The sequence below is a fragment of the Scyliorhinus torazame genome, chromosome 26 (genome assembly GCF_047496885.1).
Source record: "Scyliorhinus torazame isolate Kashiwa2021f chromosome 26, sScyTor2.1, whole genome shotgun sequence".
Taxonomy (NCBI): Eukaryota; Metazoa; Chordata; class Chondrichthyes; order Carcharhiniformes; family Scyliorhinidae; genus Scyliorhinus; species Scyliorhinus torazame.
The window spans coordinates 41038892-41059545 of NC_092732.1; the positions used below are offsets into that span (position 1 = coordinate 41038892).

The 20654-nt window shown below is 59.4% G+C and overlaps 1 protein-coding gene across 2 annotated transcripts in view; it reads right to left on the reverse strand.

The window, feature by feature from the left end:
• LOC140402998 (pyruvate kinase PKM-like) overlaps positions 1-20654 on the reverse strand; it is a 47167-nt gene that overhangs the window by 15517 nt on the left and 10996 nt on the right. For both annotated transcript variants that reach the window (XM_072490655.1, XM_072490654.1), the window contains exons 3-7: positions 17896-17987; positions 16734-16865; positions 15438-15624; positions 8336-8606; positions 7569-7719 (exon numbers count right to left, since the gene is read on the reverse strand). In XM_072490655.1, the coding sequence (XP_072346756.1) occupies positions 7569-7719; positions 8336-8606; positions 15438-15624; positions 16734-16865; positions 17896-17987 (833 nt within the window). The remainder of the gene's footprint in view (positions 1-7568; positions 7720-8335; positions 8607-15437; positions 15625-16733; positions 16866-17895; positions 17988-20654) is intronic.

Genomic DNA, 20654 nt, shown 5'->3' on the forward strand with positions numbered 1-20654 from the left:
GTGTGGGTCAGTGTGTGTGGGACCCGTACCCCAGTGAGAGTCAGTGTGTGTGGGACCCGTACCCCAGTGAGAGTCAGTGTGTGTGGGACCCGTACCCCAGTGAGAGTCAGTGTGTGTCGGACCCGTACCCCAGTGAGAGTCAGTGTGTGTGGGACCGTACCCCAGTGAGAGTCAGTGTGTGTGTGGGACCCGTACCCCAGTGAGAGTCAGTGTGTGTGGAACCCGTACCCCAGTGAGAGTCAGTGTGTGTGGGACCCGTACCCCAGTGAGGGTCAGTGTGTGTGGGACCCGTACCCCAGTGAGAGTCAGTGTGAGTGGGACCCGTACCCCAGTGAGAGTCAGTGTGTGTGGGACCCGTACCCCAGTGAGAGTCAGTGTGTGTGGGACCCGTACCCCAGTGAGAGTCAGTGTGTGTGGGACCCATACCCCAGTGAGAGTCAGTGTGTGTGGGACCCGTACCCCAGTGAGAGTCTGTGTGTGTGGGACCCGTACCCCAGTGAGAGTCAGTGTGTGTGGGGCCCGTACCCCAGTGAGAGTCAGTGTGTGTGGGACCCGTACCCCAGTGAGAGTCAGTGTGTGTGGGACCCGTACCCCAGTGAGAGTCAGTGTGTGTGGGACCCGTACCCCAATGAGAGTCAGTGTGTGTGGGACCCGTACCCCAGTGAGAGTCAGTGTGTGTGTGACCCGTACCCCAGTGAGAGTCAGTGTGTGTGGAACCCATACCCCAGTGAGAGTCAGTGTGTGTGGGACCCGTACCCCAGTGAGAGTCAGTGTGTGTGGGACCCGTACCCCAGTGAGAGTCAGTGTGTGTGGGACCCATACCCCAGTGAGAGTCCGTGTGTGTGGGACCCGTACCCCAGTGAGAGTCAGTGTGTGTGGAACCCGTACCCCAGTGAGAGTCAGTGTGTGTGGGGCCCGTACCCCAGTGAGAGTCAGTGTGTGTGTGACCCGTACCCCAGTGAGAGTCAGTGTGTGTGGGACCCGTACCCCAGTGAGAGTCAGTGTGTGTGGGACCCGTACCCCAGTGAGAGTCAGTGTGTGTGGGACCCGTACCCCAGTGAGAGTCAGTGTGTGTGGGGCCCGTACCCCAGTGAGAGTCAGTGTGTGTGGGACCCGTACCCCAGTGAGAGTCAGTGTGTGTGGGACCCGTACCCCAGTGAGAGTCAGTGTGTGTGGGACCCGTACCCCAGTGAGAGTCAGTGTGTGTGGGACCCGTACCCCAGTGAGAGTCAGTGTGTGTGGGACCCGTACCCCACTGAGAGTCAGTGTATGTGGGACCCGTACCCCAGTGAGAGTCAGTGTGTGTGGGACTCGTACCCCAGTGAGAGTCAGTGTGTGTGGGACCCGTACCCCAGTGAGAGTCAGTGTGTGTGTGACCCGTACCCCAGTGAGAGTCAGTGTGTGTGGGACCCGTACCCCAGTGAGAGTCAGTGTGTGTGGGACCCGTACCCCAGTGAGAGTCAGTGTGTGTGGGACCCGTACCCCAGTGAGAGTCAGTGTGTGTGGTACCCGTACCCCAGTGAGAGTCAGTGTCTGTGGGATCCCGTACCCCAGTGAGAGTCAGTGTGTGTGGGACCCGTACCCCAGTGAGAGTCAGTGTGTGTGTGGGACCCGTACCCCAGTGAGAGTCAGTGTGTGTGTGGAACCCGTACCCCAGTGAGAGTCAGTGTGTGTGTGGAACCCGTACCCCAGTGAGAGTCAGAGTGTGTGGGACCCGTACCCCAGTGAGAGTCAGTGTGTGTGGGACCCGTACCCCAGTGAGAGTCAGTGTGTGTGGGACCCGTACCCCAGTGAGGGTCAGTGTGTGTGGGACCCGTACCCCAGTGAGAGTCAGTGTGTGTGGGACCCGTACCCCACTGAGAGTCAGTGTGTGTGTGACCCGTACCCCAGTGAGAGTCAGTGTGTGTGGGACTCGTACCCCAGTGAGAGTCAGTGTGTGTGGGACCCGTACCCCAGTGAGAGTCAGTGTGTGTGTGACCCGTACCCCAGTGAGAGTCAGTGTGTGTGGGACCCGTACCCCAGTGAGAGTCAGTGTGTGTGGGACCCGTACCCCAGTGAGAGTCAGTGTGTGTGTGGGACCCGTACCCCAGTGAGAGTCAGTGTGTGTGTGGAACCCGTACCCCAGTGAGAGTCAGTGTGTGTGTGGAACCCGTACCCCAGTGAGAGTCAGTGTGTGTGGGACCCGTACCCCAGTGAGAGTCAGTGTGTGTGGGACCCGTACCCCAGTGAGAGTCAGTGTGTGTGGGACCCGTACCCCAGTGAGAGTCAGTGTGTGTGTGGGACCCGTACCCCAGTGAGAGTCAGTGTGTGTGGGACCCGTACCCCAGTGAGAGTCAGTGTGTGTGGGACCCGTACCCCAGTGAGAGTCAGTGTGTGTGAGACCCGTACCCCAGTGAGAGTCAGTGTGTGTGTGGGGCCCGTACCCCAGTGAGAGTCAGTGTGTGTGAGACCCGTACCCCAGTGAGAGTCAGTGTGTGTGGGACCCGTACCCCAGTGAGAGTCAGTGTGTGTGTGGGACCCGTACCCCAGTGAGAGTCAGTGTGTGTGAGACCCGTACCCCAGTGAGAGTCAGTGTGTGTGAGACCCGTACCCCAGTGAGAGTCAGTGTGTGTGTGGGACCAGTACCCCAGTGAGAGTCAGTGTGTGTGGGACCCGTACCCCAGTGAGAGTCAGTGTGTGTGGGACACGTACCCCAGTGAGAGTCAGTGTGTGTGGGACCCGTACCCCAGTGAGAGTCAGTGTGTGTGAGACCCGTACCCCAGTGAGAGTCAGTGTGTGTGTGGGGCCCGTACCCCAGTGAGAGTCAGTGTGTGTGTGGGGCCCGTACCCCAGTGAGAGTCAGTGTGTGTGAGACCCGTACCCCAGTGAGAGTCAGTGTGTGTGTGGGACCCGTACCCCAGTGAGAGTCAGTGTGTGTGGGACCCGTACCCCAGTGAGAGTCAGTGTGTGTGGGACTCGTACCCCAGTGAGAGTCAGTGTGTGTGGGACCCGTACCCCAGTGAGAGTCTGTGTGTGTGGGACCCGTACCCCAGTGAGAGTCAGTGTGTGTGGGGCCCGTACCCCAGTGAGAGTCAGTGTGTGTGGGACCCGTACCCCAGTGAGAGTCAGTGTGTGTGGGACCCGTACCCCAGTGAGAGTCAGTGTGTGTGGGACCCGTACCCCAATGAGAGTCAGTGTGTGTGGGACCCGTACCCCAGTGAGAGTCAGTGTGTGTGTGACCCGTACCCCAGTGAGAGTCAGTGTGTGTGGAACCCATACCCCAGTGAGAGTCAGTGTGTGTGGGACCCGTACCCCAGTGAGAGTCAGTGTGTGTGGGACCCGTACCCCAGTGAGAGTCAGTGTGTGTGGGACCCATACCCCAGTGAGAGTCCGTGTGTGTGGGACCCGTACCCCAGTGAGAGTCAGTGTGTGTGGAACCCGTACCCCAGTGAGAGTCAGTGTGTGTGGGGCCCGTACCCCAGTGAGAGTCAGTGTGTGTGTGACCCGTACCCCAGTGAGAGTCAGTGTGTGTGGGACCCGTACCCCAGTGAGAGTCAGTGTGTGTGGGACCCGTACCCCAGTGAGAGTCAGTGTGTGTGGGACCCGTACCCCAGTGAGAGTCAGTGTGTGTGGGGCCCGTACCCCAGTGAGAGTCAGTGTGTGTGGGACCCGTACCCCAGTGAGAGTCAGTGTGTGTGGGACCCGTACCCCAGTGAGAGTCAGTGTGTGTGGGACCCGTACCCCAGTGAGAGTCAGTGTGTGTGGGACCCGTACCCCAGTGAGAGTCAGTGTGTGTGGGACCCGTACCCCACTGAGAGTCAGTGTATGTGGGACCCGTACCCCAGTGAGAGTCAGTGTGTGTGGGACTCGTACCCCAGTGAGAGTCAGTGTGTGTGGGACCCGTACCCCAGTGAGAGTCAGTGTGTGTGTGACCCGTACCCCAGTGAGAGTCAGTGTGTGTGGGACCCGTACCCCAGTGAGAGTCAGTGTGTGTGGGACCCGTACCCCAGTGAGAGTCAGTGTGTGTGGGACCCGTACCCCAGTGAGAGTCAGTGTGTGTGGTACCCGTACCCCAGTGAGAGTCAGTGTCTGTGGGATCCCGTACCCCAGTGAGAGTCAGTGTGTGTGGGACCCGTACCCCAGTGAGAGTCAGTGTGTGTGTGGGACCCGTACCCCAGTGAGAGTCAGTGTGTGTGTGGAACCCGTACCCCAGTGAGAGTCAGTGTGTGTGTGGAACCCGTACCCCAGTGAGAGTCAGAGTGTGTGGGACCCGTACCCCAGTGAGAGTCAGTGTGTGTGGGACCCGTACCCCAGTGAGAGTCAGTGTGTGTGGGACCCGTACCCCAGTGAGGGTCAGTGTGTGTGGGACCCGTACCCCAGTGAGAGTCAGTGTGTGTGGGACCCGTACCCCACTGAGAGTCAGTGTGTGTGTGACCCGTACCCCAGTGAGAGTCAGTGTGTGTGGGACTCGTACCCCAGTGAGAGTCAGTGTGTGTGGGACCCGTACCCCAGTGAGAGTCAGTGTGTGTGTGACCCGTACCCCAGTGAGAGTCAGTGTGTGTGGGACCCGTACCCCAGTGAGAGTCAGTGTGTGTGGGACCCGTACCCCAGTGAGAGTCAGTGTGTGTGTGGGACCCGTACCCCAGTGAGAGTCAGTGTGTGTGTGGAACCCGTACCCCAGTGAGAGTCAGTGTGTGTGTGGAACCCGTACCCCAGTGAGAGTCAGTGTGTGTGGGACCCGTACCCCAGTGAGAGTCAGTGTGTGTGGGACCCGTACCCCAGTGAGAGTCAGTGTGTGTGGGACCCGTACCCCAGTGAGAGTCAGTGTGTGTGTGGGACCCGTACCCCAGTGAGAGTCAGTGTGTGTGGGACCCGTACCCCAGTGAGAGTCAGTGTGTGTGGGACCCGTACCCCAGTGAGAGTCAGTGTGTGTGAGACCCGTACCCCAGTGAGAGTCAGTGTGTGTGTGGGGCCCGTACCCCAGTGAGAGTCAGTGTGTGTGAGACCCGTACCCCAGTGAGAGTCAGTGTGTGTGGGACCCGTACCCCAGTGAGAGTCAGTGTGTGTGTGGGACCCGTACCCCAGTGAGAGTCAGTGTGTGTGAGACCCGTACCCCAGTGAGAGTCAGTGTGTGTGAGACCCGTACCCCAGTGAGAGTCAGTGTGTGTGTGGGACCAGTACCCCAGTGAGAGTCAGTGTGTGTGGGACCCGTACCCCAGTGAGAGTCAGTGTGTGTGGGACACGTACCCCAGTGAGAGTCAGTGTGTGTGGGACCCGTACCCCAGTGAGAGTCAGTGTGTGTGAGACCCGTACCCCAGTGAGAGTCAGTGTGTGTGTGGGGCCCGTACCCCAGTGAGAGTCAGTGTATGTGTGGGGCCCGTACCCCAGTGAGAGTCAGTGTGTGTGAGACCCGTACCCCAGTGAGAGTCAGTGTGTGTGTGGGACCAGTACTCCAGTGAGAGTCAGTGTGTGTGGGACCCGTACCCCAGTGAGAGTCAGTGTGTGTGGGACCCGTACCCCAGTGAGAGTCAGTGTGTGTGGGACTCGTACCCCAGTGAGAGTCAGTGTGTGTGGAACCCGTACCCCAGTGAGAGTCAGTGTGTGTGGGACCCGTACCCCAGTGAGAGTCAGTGTGTGTGGAACCCGTACCCCAGTCAGAGTCAGTGTGTGTGGGACCCGTACCCCAGTGAGAGTCAGTGTGTGTGGAACCCGTACCCCAGTGAGAGTCAGTGTGTGTGTGGGACCCGTACCCCAGTGAGAGTCAGTGTGTGTGTGGGACCCGAACCCCAATGAGGGTCAGTGTGTGTGGGACCCGTACCCCAATGAGGGTCAGCGTGTGTGGGACCAGTACCCCAGTGAGAGTCAGTGTGTGTGGGCCCCATACCCCAATGAGGGTCAGTGTGTGTGGGACCCGTACCCCAGTGAGAGTCAGTGTGTGTGGAAACCGTACCCCAGTGAGAGTCAGTGTGTGTGTGGGACCCGTACCCCAGTGAGAGTCAGTGTGTGTGGGACCCGTACCCCAGTGAGAGTCAGTGTGTGTGTGGGACCCGTACCCCAGTGAGAGTCAGTGTGTGTGGGACCCGTACCCCAGTGATAGTCAGTGTGTGTGGGACCCGTACCCCAGTGAGAGTCAGTGTGTGTGGGACCCGTACCCCAGTGAGAGTCAGTGTGTGTGGAATGTACCCCAGTGAGAGTCAGCGTGTGTGGGACCCGTACCCCAGTGAGAGTCAGTGTGTGTGGGACCCGTACCCCAGTGAGAGTCAGTGTGTGTGGGACCCGTACCCCAGTGAGGGTCAGTGTGTGTGGGACCCGTACCCCAGTGAGAGTCAGTGTGTGTGTGGACCCGTACCCCAGTGAGAGTCAGTGTGTGTGGAACCCGTACCCCAGTGAGAGTCAGTGTGTGGTGGGACCCGTACCCCAGTGAGTCAGTGCGTGTGGAACCCATACCCCAGTCAAAGTCAGTGTGTGTGGGACCCGTACCTCAGTGAGAGTCAGTGTGTGTGGGACCCGTACCCCAGTGAAAGTCAGTGTGTGTGGAACCCGTACCCCAGTGAGAGTCAGTGTGTGTGGAACTGTATCCCAGTGAGAGTCAGTGTGTGTGGAACCCGGACACCAGTGAGAGTCAGTGTGTGTGGGACCCGTACCCCAGTGAGAGTCAGTGTGTGTGGGACCCCTACCCCAGTGAGAGTCAGTGTGTGTGGGACCCGTACCCCAGTGAGAGTCAGTGTGTGTGGGACCCCTACCCCAGTGAGAGTCAGTGTGTGTGGGACCCGTACCCCAGTGAGGGTCAGTGTGTGTGGGACCCGTACCCCAGTGAGAGTCAGTGTGTGTGGGACCCGTACCCCAGTGAGAGTCAGTGTGTGTGGGACCCGTACCCCAGTGAGAGTCAGTGTGTGTGGGACCCGCATCCCAGTGAGAGTCAGTGTGTGTGGGACCCGTACCCCAGTGAGAGTCAGTGTGTGTGGGACCCATACCCCAGTGGGAGTCAGTGTGTGTGGGACCCGTACCCCAGTGAGAGTCAGTGTGTGTGGGACCCGTACCCCAGTGAGAGTCGGTGTGTGTGGGACCCGTACCCCAGTGAGAGTCAGTGTGTGTGGGACCCGTACCCCAGTGAGAGTCAGTGTGTGTGGAACCCGTACCCCAGTGAGAGTCAGTGTGTGTGGGACCCGTACCCCAGTGAGAGTCAGTGTGTGTGGGACCAGTACCCCAGTGAGAGTCAGTGTGTGTGGGACCCGTACCCCAGTGAGAGTCAGTGTGTGTGGGACCCGTACCCCAGTGAGAGTCAGTGTGTGTGAGACCCGTACCCCAGTGAGAGTCAGTGTGTGTGGGACCCGTACCCCAGTGAGAGTCAGTGTGTGTGGGACCCGTATCCCAGTGAGAGTCAGTGTGTGTGGGACCCGTACCCCAGTGAGAGTCGGTGTGTGTGGGACCCGTACCCCAGTGAGAGTCAGTGTGTGTGGGACCCGTACCCCAGTGAGAGTCAGTGTGTGTGGGACCCATACCCCAGTGAGGGTCAGTGTGTGTGGAACCCGTACTCCAGTGAGAGTGAGGGAAAGGACATTCCGTCGGTTTTTCTATTGGGACCACACCTGAGTTGCACAAATAACTGGTTTCCCAGCGTGATTGCATCGCCCAATGATCATCTTCTGGGCGAGGAAGACTTTCTCCGCCGGGATCTCGATGCCGAGATCTCCCCGAGCGACCATCACACCGTCACTAATCGGCAAAATCTCATCGAACCTGAAAGATACGGACTGGTCAGAGATCCCCACCCACACCCCCCCCCCACACTGCCCCCAATACCCTGACCCACCCCCTCCCCCAACACCCTGACCCACCCCCTCCCCAACACCCTGACCCACCCCCTCCCCAACACCCTGTCCCACCCCCTCCCCCAACACCCTGACCCACCCCCTCCCCAACACCCTGACCCACCCCCTCCCCAACACCCTGACCCACCCCCTCCCCCAACACCCTGGCCCACCCCCTCCCCAACACCCTGACCCACCCCCTCCCCCAACACCCTGACCCACCCCCTCCCCAACACCCTGACCCACCCCCTCCCCCCAACACCCTGACCCACCCCCTCCCCACCCACACACTCCCCACCCCCTCCCCAACACACTGACCCACCCCCTCCCCAACACCCTGGCCCACCCCCTCCCCAACACCCTGACCCACACCCTCCCCAACACCCTGACCCACCCCCTCCCCACCCACACACTCCCCAACACCCTGACCTACCCTCTCCCCCAACACCATCCTCGACCGACCGTCCACCCCACATCGCCCTTCCCCGCCCCCTCCCCGCCCACGCTGACCCTCCTCCGGCTGACCCCCGACCCCTCCTGCTTACCTCCTCACGCCCTCGTGATTCTCGATCTTGCTGATGATCTTCAGCTGCTTTCCCCTCTCCCCGAGGACGCGCCGGATGGCCCGCACGTCCTCCGCTTTGCGGATGAAGGAGGCGAAGACCATGTCGACGCCGTGGTCCAGGCCGAAGAGGAGGTCCTTCACGTCCTGCTCGGACACAGCGGGCAGGTCGAGGGCTGCCTCGGGAAGGTTCACCCCCTTCCGGCTGCACAGTGTCCCTCCATTCTCCACCTCGGTCAGGCAGAAATCCTCTCCTGGTCAAAACAGTGAGCGTCCAGTCACCAGGAGTCAGTGCGAAGGCAAAGAACCAAGAACAAAGAACAATACAGCATAGGAACAGGCCCTTCGGCCCTCTAGTGGGGGTTTACCCCCACCCCCACCTGCAAACAACCCCAAAACATCCCAGAGAGGATGAGCTGTTGCAAAACCCACCTTGGCATTCCGCAAGCAAACGACCCCTCAGGGGAATACTTTGCAAAGTCTCTCGAGGCGAGGGAGGGAAATTCAAATTGACTGTTCCGAAACAACAACTGCAGCAGACCCCGAACTGATCAAGTCCCTCTGGAATGTAGAGCCGGCAAGGCTTTTCAGAGGGAGTCCTGTCAAGCGGGAGAGGGGGAAGGAGTGGAAAGGACAACGCTGCACTGATATAGGCTCCAGGAGCCATCCGCCTTCTCTCTCTCTCTGCAAGGACTGATTTGCTAAGTCCCCATCCTGAAAAGACGACGACGGTGAACCGGGAACCTTTATAAAATGTGAAAATCTGCTCCGTATGATGGCACGCGGCAGAACAGCTAAGCTACGCGGTCTTCGAGGCAAGCGAAGAACAGCTAACCGTGACAATATTGAATTCTTTACCCATCAGCCTGGCCTCAATAAAACTCGAGATGGATTTTGTAGGCATAGTATTATTCATTTCTAACCAACCTGCAAGTCTGGCTCGCTTCACAGAGACTCAGAACACAGAAGCTGTCTCCTGGACCCCTCGAAACGAATGAGGTCGGAGACAAAGGGATCTCTGCAAATACATTCAAATGGTATCAAGTTTCACATACACGATTCCCACAGGTCATCCTATACCCCTCCTGACCTGGCCATACATCCTGATTGGCTCACTTCTCATTCCTTAACCCTGGGCCTCTTGTTACCCAGCATCCTTTTCCCCATCCTCCTTGCTATGCTTTCTGAATTCCATTGTCCTTTGTCCTTTGTGAACTCACTGCTATTAGACTGGCCCACATCTACATTACTGTAACTAACATTTGAACTAACTATTTTATATCACATTCGTTTGTTCAATTCCTCAACCGGATACTCCATTTTTCTTTCTCTTTCGTGAACCCGCGCACCTTCCTCTCTCCTACTTGACGGAGTTTCCCTTGAAATATCTCGCCGGCTGTATATTCCAGAGGAGCTTGATCAGTTCGGGTCTGCTGCAGTTATTGTTTCAGAACAGTGTTCCCTCTCAGAAACATTTCCAAAGTCTCGATGAGGCGCATCCTCTTGCTCTACTCTGCCAGCTGTCCTTGTGCGGGCTTACAGGCGAGCGTGTGCTGGCGACTGTGGAGGGCGTCATGTTTCCCTTATATTTTTTTCAACGCTCAGGTTTACCTTCAATGAACTTTTCCTCGTCCTTTTGTTGAACCTGAGTAAACCTGCCCATCTCACCCTCCGCAAGCCCGACGCGGGAACGGTGAGACACTGAACAGAATCGGCAAAGCCCACCCTCTCTAAATTCTTCAAAGTTGTTATGGTCGAACGCCAAGTGGATGTGTGGCCGGGTCATTTCCACCCCTTGACCGGTCGTAACCATTCCCATCAGCCTGAGGGTCGTGGGTTCAAATTCCGCTCCGGAGACCTGAGCGGGCAATCTGGGGGAGACCTGATCAAGGTCTTTAAAATTCGTAAAGAGTTTCGATATGGTGGACTTAGAGAAGATCAATTTGTGAGTGGGAGGGCGTTGGGAGGTTGGCGGGGGGGGGGGGGGGGAGTGGGGGGAAGAGACCAGACGACGGGGCCATCAATATGTGACACTCACGAATAAATCCGATCGGAAATTCAAGAGAAACTGCTTTGGCTGAGTTAGTGGGGGAAAATGTGGGGCTTACTCCCACGGGGAGTGGGGGAGAATGTGGGACTCACTCCCACGGGGAGTGGGGGAGAATGTGGGACTCGCTCCCACAGGGAGTGGGGAGAATGTGGGACTCGCTCCCACAGGGAGTGGGGAGAATGTGGGACTTGCTCCCACGGGGAGTGGGGAGAATGTGGGACTCACTCCCACGGGGAGTGGGGGAGAATGCAGGACTCGCTCAAACGGGGAGTGGGGGAGAATGTGGGTCTCGCTCCCACAGGGGAGTGGGGAGAATGTGGGACTCACTCCCACGGGGAGTGGGGGAGAATGCAGGACTCGCTCCCACAGGGAGTGGGGAGAATGTGGGACTTGCTCCAACGGGGAGTGGGGAGAATGTGGGACTCACTCCCACGGGGAGTGGGGGAGAATGCAGGACTCGCTCAAACGGGGAGTGGGGGAGAATGTGGGTCTCGCTCCCACAGGGGAGTGGGGAGAATGTGGGACTCACTCCCACGGGGAGTGGGGGAGAATGCAGGACTCGCTCCTACGGGGGAGTGGGGGAAAATGTGGGGCTTACTCCCACGGGGAGTGGGGGAGAATGTGGGACTCACTCCCACGGGGAGTGGGGGAGAATGTGGGACTCGCTCCCACAGGGAGTGGGGAGAATGTGGGACTCGCTCCCACGGGGAGTGGGGGAGAATGCAGGACTCGCTCCCACAGGGAGTGGGGAGAATGTGGGACTCGCTCCCACGGGGAGTTGGGGAGAATGCGGGAGTCGCTCCCACGGGGAGTGGGGGAGAATGTGGGACTCGTTCCCAGAGGGAGTGGGGGAAAATGTGGGGCTTACTCCCACGGGGAGTGGGGGAGAATGTGGGACTCGCTCCCACAGGGAGTGGGGAGAATGTGGGACTCACTCCCACGGGGAGTGGGGGAGAATGTGGGACTCGCTCCCACGGGGAGTGGGGGAAAATGTGGGGCTTACTCCCACGGGGAGTGGGGGAGAATGTGGGACTCGCTCCCACAGGGAGTGGGGAGAATGTGGGACTCGCTCCCACGGGGAGTGGGGGAGAATGTGGGACTCGCTCCCACGGGGAGTGGGGGAGAATGTGGGACTCGCTCCCACGGGGAGTGGGGGAGAATGTGGGACTCGCTCCCACGGGGAGTGGGGGAGAATGTGGGACTCGCTCCCACGGGGAGTGGGGGAGAATGTGGGACTCGCTCCCACGGGGAGTGGGGGAGAATGTGGGACTCACTCCCACGGGGAGTGGGGGAGAATGTGGGTCTCGCTCCCACAGGGGAGTGGGGAGAATGTGGGGCTTACTCCGACGGGGAGTGGGGGAGAATGTGGGACTCACTCCCACGGGGAGTGGGGGAGAATGTGGGACTCACTCCCACGGGGAGTGGGGGAGAATGTGGGACTCGCTCCCACAGGGAGTGGGGAGAATGTGGGACTCGCTCCCACGGGGAGTGGGGGAGAATGTGGGGCTTACTCCCACGGGGAGTGGGGGAGAATGTGGGACTCGCTCCCACGGGGAGTGGGGGAAAATGTGGGGCTTACTCCCACGGGGAGTGGGGGAGAATGTGGGACTCACTCCCACGGGGAGTGGGGGAGAATGTGGGACTCGCTCCCACAGGGAGTGGGGAGAATGTGGGACTCGCTCCCACGGGGAGTGGGGGAGAATGCAGGACTCGCTCCCACAGGGAGTGGGGAGAATGTGGGACTCGCTCCCACGGGGAGTGAGGGAGAATGTGGGTCTCGCTCCCACAGGGGAGTGGGGAGAATGTGGGACTCACTCCCACGGGGAGTGAGGGAGAATGTGGGTCTCGCTCCCACAGGGGAGTGGGGAGAATGTGGGACTCGCTCCCACGGGGAGTGGGGGAGAATGTGGGACTCGCTCCCACGGGGAGTAGGGGAAAATGTGGGGCTTACTCCCACGGGGAGTGGGGGGGAATGTGGGACTCGCTCCCACAGGGATTGGGGAGAATGTGGGACTCGCTCCCACGGGGAGTGGGGGAGAATGTGGGACTCGCTCCCACGGGGAGTGGGGGAGAATGTGGGACTCGCTCCCACGGGGAGTGGGGGAGAATGTGGGACTCGCTCCCACGGGGAGTGGGGGAGAATGTGGGACTCGCTCCCACGGGGAGTGGGGGAGAATGTGGGACTCGCTCCCACGAGGAGTGGGGAAGAATATGGGACTTGCTCTCACGGGGAGTGAGGAGAATGTGGGACTCACTCCCACGGGGAGTGGGGGAGAATGCAGGACTCGCTCCCACAGGGAGTGGGGGAGAATGTGGGACTTGCTCGCATGGGGAGTGAGGAGAATGTGGGACTCACTCCCACGGGGAGTGGGGGAGAATGTGGGACTCGCTCCCACGGGGAGTGGGGGAGAATGTGGGACTCGCTCCCACGGGGAGTGGGGAGAATGTGGGACTCGCTCCCACGGGGAGTGGGGGAGAATGTGGGACTCGCTCTCACGGGGAGTGGGGGAGAATGTGGGACTCGCTCCCACGGGGTGTGGGGGAGAATGTGGGACTCGCTCCCACGGGGAGTGAGGGAGAATGTGGGTCTCGCTCCCACAGGGGAGTGGGGAGAATGTGGGACTCGCTCCCACGGGGAGTGGGGGAGAATGTGGGACTCACTCCCACGGGGAGTGGGGGAGAATGTGGGTCTCGCTCCCACAGGGGAGTGGGGAGAATGTGGGACTCACTCCCACGGGGAGTGGGGGAGAATGCAGGACTCGCTCCCACAGGGAGTGGGGAGAATGTGGGACTCGCTCCCACGGGGAGTTGGGGAGAATGCGGAACTCGCTCCCACGGGGAGTTGGGGAGAATGCGGAACTCGCTCCCACGTGGAGTGGGGAGAATGTGGGTCTCGCTCCCACAGGGAAGTGAGGAGAATGTGGGACTCGCTCCCACGGGGAGTGGGGGAGAATGTGGGACTCGCTCCCACGGGGAGTGGGGGAGAATGTGGGACTTGCTCCCACGGGGAGGGGGGGAGAATGTGGGACTTGCTCCCGCGGGGAGTGGGGAGAATGTGGGACTCACTCCCACGGGGTGTGGGGGAGAATGCAGGACTCGCTCCCACAGGGAGTGAGGGAGAATGTGGGTCTCGCTCCCACAGGGGAGTGAGGAGAATGTGGGACTCACTCCCACGGGGTGTGGGGGAGAATGCAGGACTCGCTCCCACAGGGAGTGGGGAGAATGTGGGACTCGCTCCCACGGGGAGTTGGGGAGAATGCGGGACTCGCTCCCACGGGGAATGGGGGAGAATGTGGGACTCGCTCCCACGGGGAGTGGAGAGAATGTGGGACTCGCTCCCACGGGGAGTGGGGGAGAATGTGGGACTCGCTCCCACGGGAAGTGGGGGAGAATGCGGGACTCGCTCCCACGGGGAGTGGGGGAGAATGTGGGACTCGCTCCCACGGGGAGTGGGGGAGAATGCGGCACTCGCTCCCACGGGGAGTGGGGGAGAATGTGGGACTCACTCCCACGGGGAGTGGGGGGAATGCGGCACTCGCTCCCACGGGGAGTGGGGGAGAATGTGGGACTCGCTCTCACGGGGAGTGGGGGAGAATGTGGGACTCGCTCCCACGGGGTGTGGGGGAGAATGTGGGACTCGCTCCCACGGGGAGTGAGGGAGAATGTGGGTCTCGCTCCCACAGGGGAGTGGGGAGAATGTGGGACTCGCTCCCACGGGGAGTGGGGGAGAATGTGGGACTCACTCCCACGGGGAGTGGGGGAGAATGTGGGTCTCGCTCCCACAGGGGAGTGGGGAGAATGTGGGACTCACTCCCACGGGGAGTGGGGGAGAATGCAGGACTCGCTCCCACAGGGAGTGGGGAGAATGTGGGACTCGCTCCCACGGGGAGTTGGGGAGAATGCGGAACTCGCTCCCACGGGGAGTTGGGGAGAATGCGGAACTCGCTCCCACGGGGAGTGGGGAGAATGTGGGTCTCGCTCCCACAGGGAAGTGAGGAGAATGTGGGACTCGCTCCCACGGGGAGTGGGGGAGAATGTGGGACTCGCTCCCACGGGGAGTGGGGGAGAATGTGGGACTTGCTCCCACGGGGAGGGGGGGAGAATGTGGGACTTGCTCCCGCGGGGAGTGGGGAGAATGTGGGACTCACTCCCACGGGGTGTGGGGGAGAATGCAGGACTCGCTCCCACAGGGAGTGGGGAGAATGTGGGACTCGCTCCCACGGGGAGTTGGGGAGAATGCGGGACTCGCTCCCACGGGGAATGGGGGAGAATGTGGGACTCGCTCCCACGGGGAGTGGAGAGAATGTGGGACTCGCTCCCACGGGGAGTGGGGGAGAATGTGGGACTCGCTCCCACGGGAAGTGGGGGAGAATGCGGGACTCGCTCCCACGGGGAGTGGGGGAGAATGTGGGACTCGCTCCCACGGGGAGTGGGGGAGAATGCGGCACTCGCTCCCACGGGGAGTGGGGGAGAATGTGGGACTCACTCCCACGGGGAGTGGGGGGAATGTGGAACTCGCTCCCACAGGGAGTGGGGAGAATGTGGGACTCGCTCCCACGGGGAGTGGGGGAGAATGCGGCACTCGCTCCCACGGGGAGTGGGGGAGAATGCGGGAGTCGCTCCCACGGGGAGTGGGGGAGAATGCGGGAGTCGCTCCCACGGGGAGTGGGGGAGAATGCGGGATTTGTGTTGGAAGCTGGATGTACACGAGAGAGACAGAAATATTAAATCCAGGCAGTAAAGGTGGTCACTCTCAGCCTTCCCACGTGCAGGGGTCGGGAATTCTGAGCAAGGTATAAAATATGCAGCGATTTTGATGGAGACCAATGCGGGAGGAGAGTGGGAGGTGGGGGGGAGGTGGAAGAGGATACAGCATTGAGCGACCAGTGCCCTACCCTTCCACTTCCTCCTCAACGGCCCCACCAGCTCTGGTGCACTTCACAGCCTGTGGAGATCAGCCGATATCCGACAGGACGCCCCCACCCCCACAATGCCCTTCACCATGGTTACGGATGGATCTGGGGTGCTGACTTACCGATCTCTGTGATAATGAGCGAGATCAGGCCGTCATCAATGTAGATCTTGCCGCCCACTCGCACCACCCGCGTCAGGTTCCCGTAATCCACCCAGACCAGCTGCTCGCTGCATTCCTCCCGCAAACTCCGGTCAGTGGTCACTTTGACCTCTGACCCTTTCAGGAGCTCCACTTCCCCGCTCTCGCTCTGCACCAGGATAGGAGGGGAGGGTCAGAGACGCTCGAGCTGACACAGCCCCCCCACCCCAGCCCCACCCACTTCCCCCCCTCAAACCACCCCACCCACCACCCCCCACTCCAACCCCACCCCATTCCCCCACCCACTTCCCCCCCTCAAACCACCACGCCCACCACCCCCCACCCCAACCCCACCCACTTCCCCCCTCAAACCACCCCACCCACTACACGCCCCCACCCCAGCCCCACCCACTTCCCCCCTCAAACCACCCCGCCCACCAGACCCCCCCACCCCAACCCCACCCCATTCCCCCACCCCCCTCAAACCACCCCCGCACACCACACCCCCCCCAGCCCCACCCACTTACCCCCCTCAAACCACCCCACCCACCACACACACCCCACCCCAACCCCACCCCATTCCCCCACCCCCCTCAAACCAGCCCTGCCCACCACCCCCCCACCCCAACCCAGACTCACCCACCCCGGGACCACCCCCACCCCAGCCCCACCCACTTCACACTCCCTCAAACCACCCCCGCCCATCACACCCCCACTCCAACCCCACCCCCATTCCCCCACCCCCCCAAACCACCCCCACCCCAGCCCCACCCCCCTCCCCACCCCCCTCAAACCACCCCCTCCCACTACACCCCACCCCAGCCCCACCCCCTTCCCCCACCCCCCTCAAACCACCCCGCCCACCATACCCAAACCCCCCACCCCAGACCCACCCACCCCTGATACCACCTCAAACCAACATCCACCCCCCAACACCCACACACCCAACCCCTCCCACCACGCAAACCCCCCCCCACCCACCCCACCCCCGCCCACCTCACCCAACCCCCCCCCCACCCCAAACCCACCCCCTCCCCTCAAACCCACCCACCCACCACGCAGGCCCCCCACCCCAAACCCAGCTCCGCCCATCTCCCCCGCCTACCACCCCACCCTTCTCCACCCACCCCCCCCCCCACATCCGTGCCAATCCACCCCCCCCTCCACAAACCCCCACCCCATCCAGCCCCACACCCACCCCCCCCCCTCGACACCCCCAACCAGACATATGAGGAGAACGGGCGCCAGGTGACAGAACCATTCCCCGGGGTCACTCACCCCTTTGACCAATCCGGTGCGGATTTCCGGACCCTTGGTGTCGAGAGCGATGGCCACGATTCTCTGGTAGAGTGGTGTGGAGGAGAAGCTGGCTGCAGCCTCCCGGATGTTTCTGATGGAGGCAGCGTGGTACTGGAGGAGACGGGGGGGGGGGGGGGGGGGGGAGAGAGAGAGAGTTCAGTCACAGCCGAGCGCAGCAGGTGGGGGTGGTGGGCCGAAGGGGGAAACTGACCAGGGATTACCCGCCCTCCCCTCGCCCGCCCCCCCCCCCCCCCAGCCGGCTGGACCCCAGGATTGTACCGTTATTAGCGGGGTATAGGAACTTTACCAGCCACGTGGCACCCCCTGGCGAGGGGGGCATGTACCCGGTCAGGGCGCAGGGCAGGAACCGGGACCAGTTTGTCCTAGATTATCATAGAATTTACAGTGCAGAAGGAGGCCATTCGGCCCATCGAGTCTGCACCGGCCCTTGGAAAGAGCACCCTACCCAAGGTCAACACCCTCACCTTATCCCCATAACCCAACCCAACACCAAGGGCAATTTATCACGGCCAATCCACCTAACCTGCACATCTTTGGACTGTGGGAGGAAACCGGAGGAAACCCACACTTTTTTTTTGGTTAGAGGAGGAGGTAGGGAGGGAAACACTGAAGAAGTGTTTCGGGTCCAACTGTCACTTGACAACAGCTGCTCCACAAATCACCTTCAAGATACGGTGACCGCAATGCACTGATGCAAATTTTCCCCGCAACAGCCAACCAGCAGCTCCGCTCTACTGCCCTCTGCTGGATCCATGGGGTCCACTCCTGACTGTACGCTCGCCGTCAAATCAGAGCAGATCATAATGCCATTGAATGGCGGAGCAGCTTCGAGGGGCTGAATGGCTCCTCCTGCTCCTGGTTTGCCTGTTTACATGGCTGCACGCTGAGCGATGCGAGGACAGGGTCGCAGCGATGGCAAAAATGAAATGAAAATCGCTTATTGGCACAAGTAGGCTTCAAATGAAGTTACTGTGAAAAGCCCCTAGTCGCCACATTCCGGCGCCTGTTCGGGGAGGCTGGTACCGTGCTGCTGGCCTGCCTTGGCCTGCTTTCAAAGCCAGCGATTTAGCCCTGTGCTAAACCAGCCCCAATGGGACTCACACCTTCTTGGCCCTCTCACCTCGTGGGACCCGTGAGAGAAGTTTAGTCGAGCGATGTTCATCCCGGCCTTTATCATTTCCTTCAGGGTTTCCACCGAGCGAGATGCTGGGCCTGTAATCAGAGATGTGACGGGCATTACACTCCCGCCAGTGATGGTCATTAACAGTCCCACCAATGACGGTAATTACACTTCCAGCAGCGGTGGCCATTGCACTCCCAGCAGTGACAGTCAGTCATTACAGACCCATCAATGACACACATTACTGACCGTCATTACAGACTCATGAACGACAGCTATTACAAACACAGCAGTGATGGTCACGACAGATCCAGTAGTGATGGTCATTACAGATCCAGTAGTGATGGTCATTACAGCTCCAGCAGTGATGGTCATTACAAATCCAGCAGTGATGGTCATTACAAATCCAGCAGTGATGATCATTGCAGGTCCAGCAGTGATGATCATTGCAGGTCCAGCAGTGATAGCTGTTACGGACCCAGCCGTGACAGTCATTACAGACCCAGCAGTGATGGTCATTGCTGACCTGGTAGAGATGGCTGTTACATACGCAGCAGTGACGGCCGTTACATTCCTGGCAATGACATTTGTTACATAACCAGCAGTGGCAACCACTACAGACTTGCCAATGACTGCTGTTTCAGATCTGCCAGTGACGGTCATTACAGACCCGTAGTGACGGCCATTACAGACCCAGCAGTGACGGTCATTACAGACCCGTAGTGACGGTCATTACAGACCCAGCAGTGACGGTCATTACAGACCCGTAGTGACGGTCATTGCAGACCCAGCAGTGACGATTATTACAGACCTGCCAGCGACGATCATTACAGACCCGTAGTGACGGTCATTACAGACCCAGCAGTGACGGTCATTCCAGACCCAGCAGTGACGGTCATTCCAGACCCAGCAGTGACGGTCATTACAGACCCAGCAGTGACGGTCATTGCAGACCCAGCAGTGACGGTCATTCCAGACCCAGCAGTGACGGTCATTACAGACCCAGCAGTGACGGTCATTGCAGACCCACAGCAACGAGCATTACAGACCCAGCAGCGACGGTCATTAGAGACCTGCCTGTGATGGTCATTACAGACCCAGCAGTGATGGCCATTACAGACCCACCAGTGACGGTCATTACAGACCTGTCAGTGATGGTCATTACAGACCCAGCAGTGACAGTCATTACAGACCTGTCAGTGATGGTCATTACAGACCCAGCAGTGACGGTCATTACAGACCTGTCAGTGATGGTCATTACAGACCCAGCAGTGACGGTCATTACAGACCTGTCAGTGATGGTCATTACAGACCCAGCAGTGACGGTCATTACAGACCTGTCAGTGATGGTCATTACAGACCCAGCAGTGACGGTCATTACAGACCTGTCAGTGATGGTCATTACAGACCCAGCAGTGACGGTCATTACAGACCTGTCAGTGATGGTCATTACAGACCCAGCAGTGACGGTCATTACAGACCCAGCAGTGATGGCCATTACAGACCCACCAGTGACAGTCATTACAGACCTGTCAGTGATGGTCATTACAGACCCAGCAGTGACGGTCATAGAACATAGAACATAGAAAATACAGCACAGAACAGGCCCTTCGGCCCACGATGTTGTGCCGAACCTTTGTCCTAGATTAATCATAGATTATCATTGAATTTACAGTGCAGAAGGAGGCCATTCGGCCCCCCGAGTCTGCACCAGCTCTTGGAAAGAGCACCCTACCCAAACTCAACACCTCCACCCAACACCAAGGGCAATTTGGACATTAAGGGCAATTTATCATTGGCCAATTCACCTAACCCGCACATCTTTGGACTGTGGGAGGAAACCGGAGCACCCGGAGGAAACCCACGCAGACACGGGGAGGACGTGCAGACTCCGCACAGACAATGACCCAAGCTGGAATCGAACCTGGGACCATGGATCTGTGAAGCAATTGTGCTATCCACAATGCTACCGTGCTGCCCTTAAGAACAAATAAATCTACACTATATCATTTTCCCGTAATCCATGTACCTATCCAACAGCTGCTTGAAGGTCCCTAATGTTTCCGACTCAACTACTTCCACAGGCAGTGCATTCCATGCCCCCACTACTCTCTGGGTAAAGAACCTACCTCTGATATCCCTCCTATATCTTCCACCTTTCACCTTAAATTTATGTCCCCTTGTAATGGTGTGTTCCACCTGGGGAAAAAGTCTCTGACTGTCTACTCTATCTATTCCCCTGATCATCTTATAAACCTCTATCAAGTCGCCCCTCATCCTTCTCCGCTCTAATGAGAAAAGGCCTAGCACCCTCAACCTTTCCTCGTAAGACCTACTCTCCATTCCAGGCAACATCCTGGTAAATCTTCTTTGCACCTTTTCCAGAGCTTCCACATCCTTCCTAAAATGAGGCGACCAGAACTGTACACAGTACTCCAAATGTGGCCTTACCAAAGTTTTGTACAGCTGCATCATCACCTCACGGCTCTTAAATTCAATCCCTCTGTTAATGAACGCGAGCACACCATAGGCCTTCTTCACAGCTCTATCCACTTGAGTGGCAACTTTCAAAGATGTATGAACATAGACCCCAAGGTCTCTCTGCTCCTCCACAATGCCAAGAACTCTACTGTTAACCCTGTATTCCGCATTCATATTTGTCCTTCCAAAATGGACAACCTCACACTTTTCAGGGTTAAACTCCATCTGCCACTTCTCAGCCCAGCTCTGCATCCTATCTATGTCTCTTTGCAGCCGAC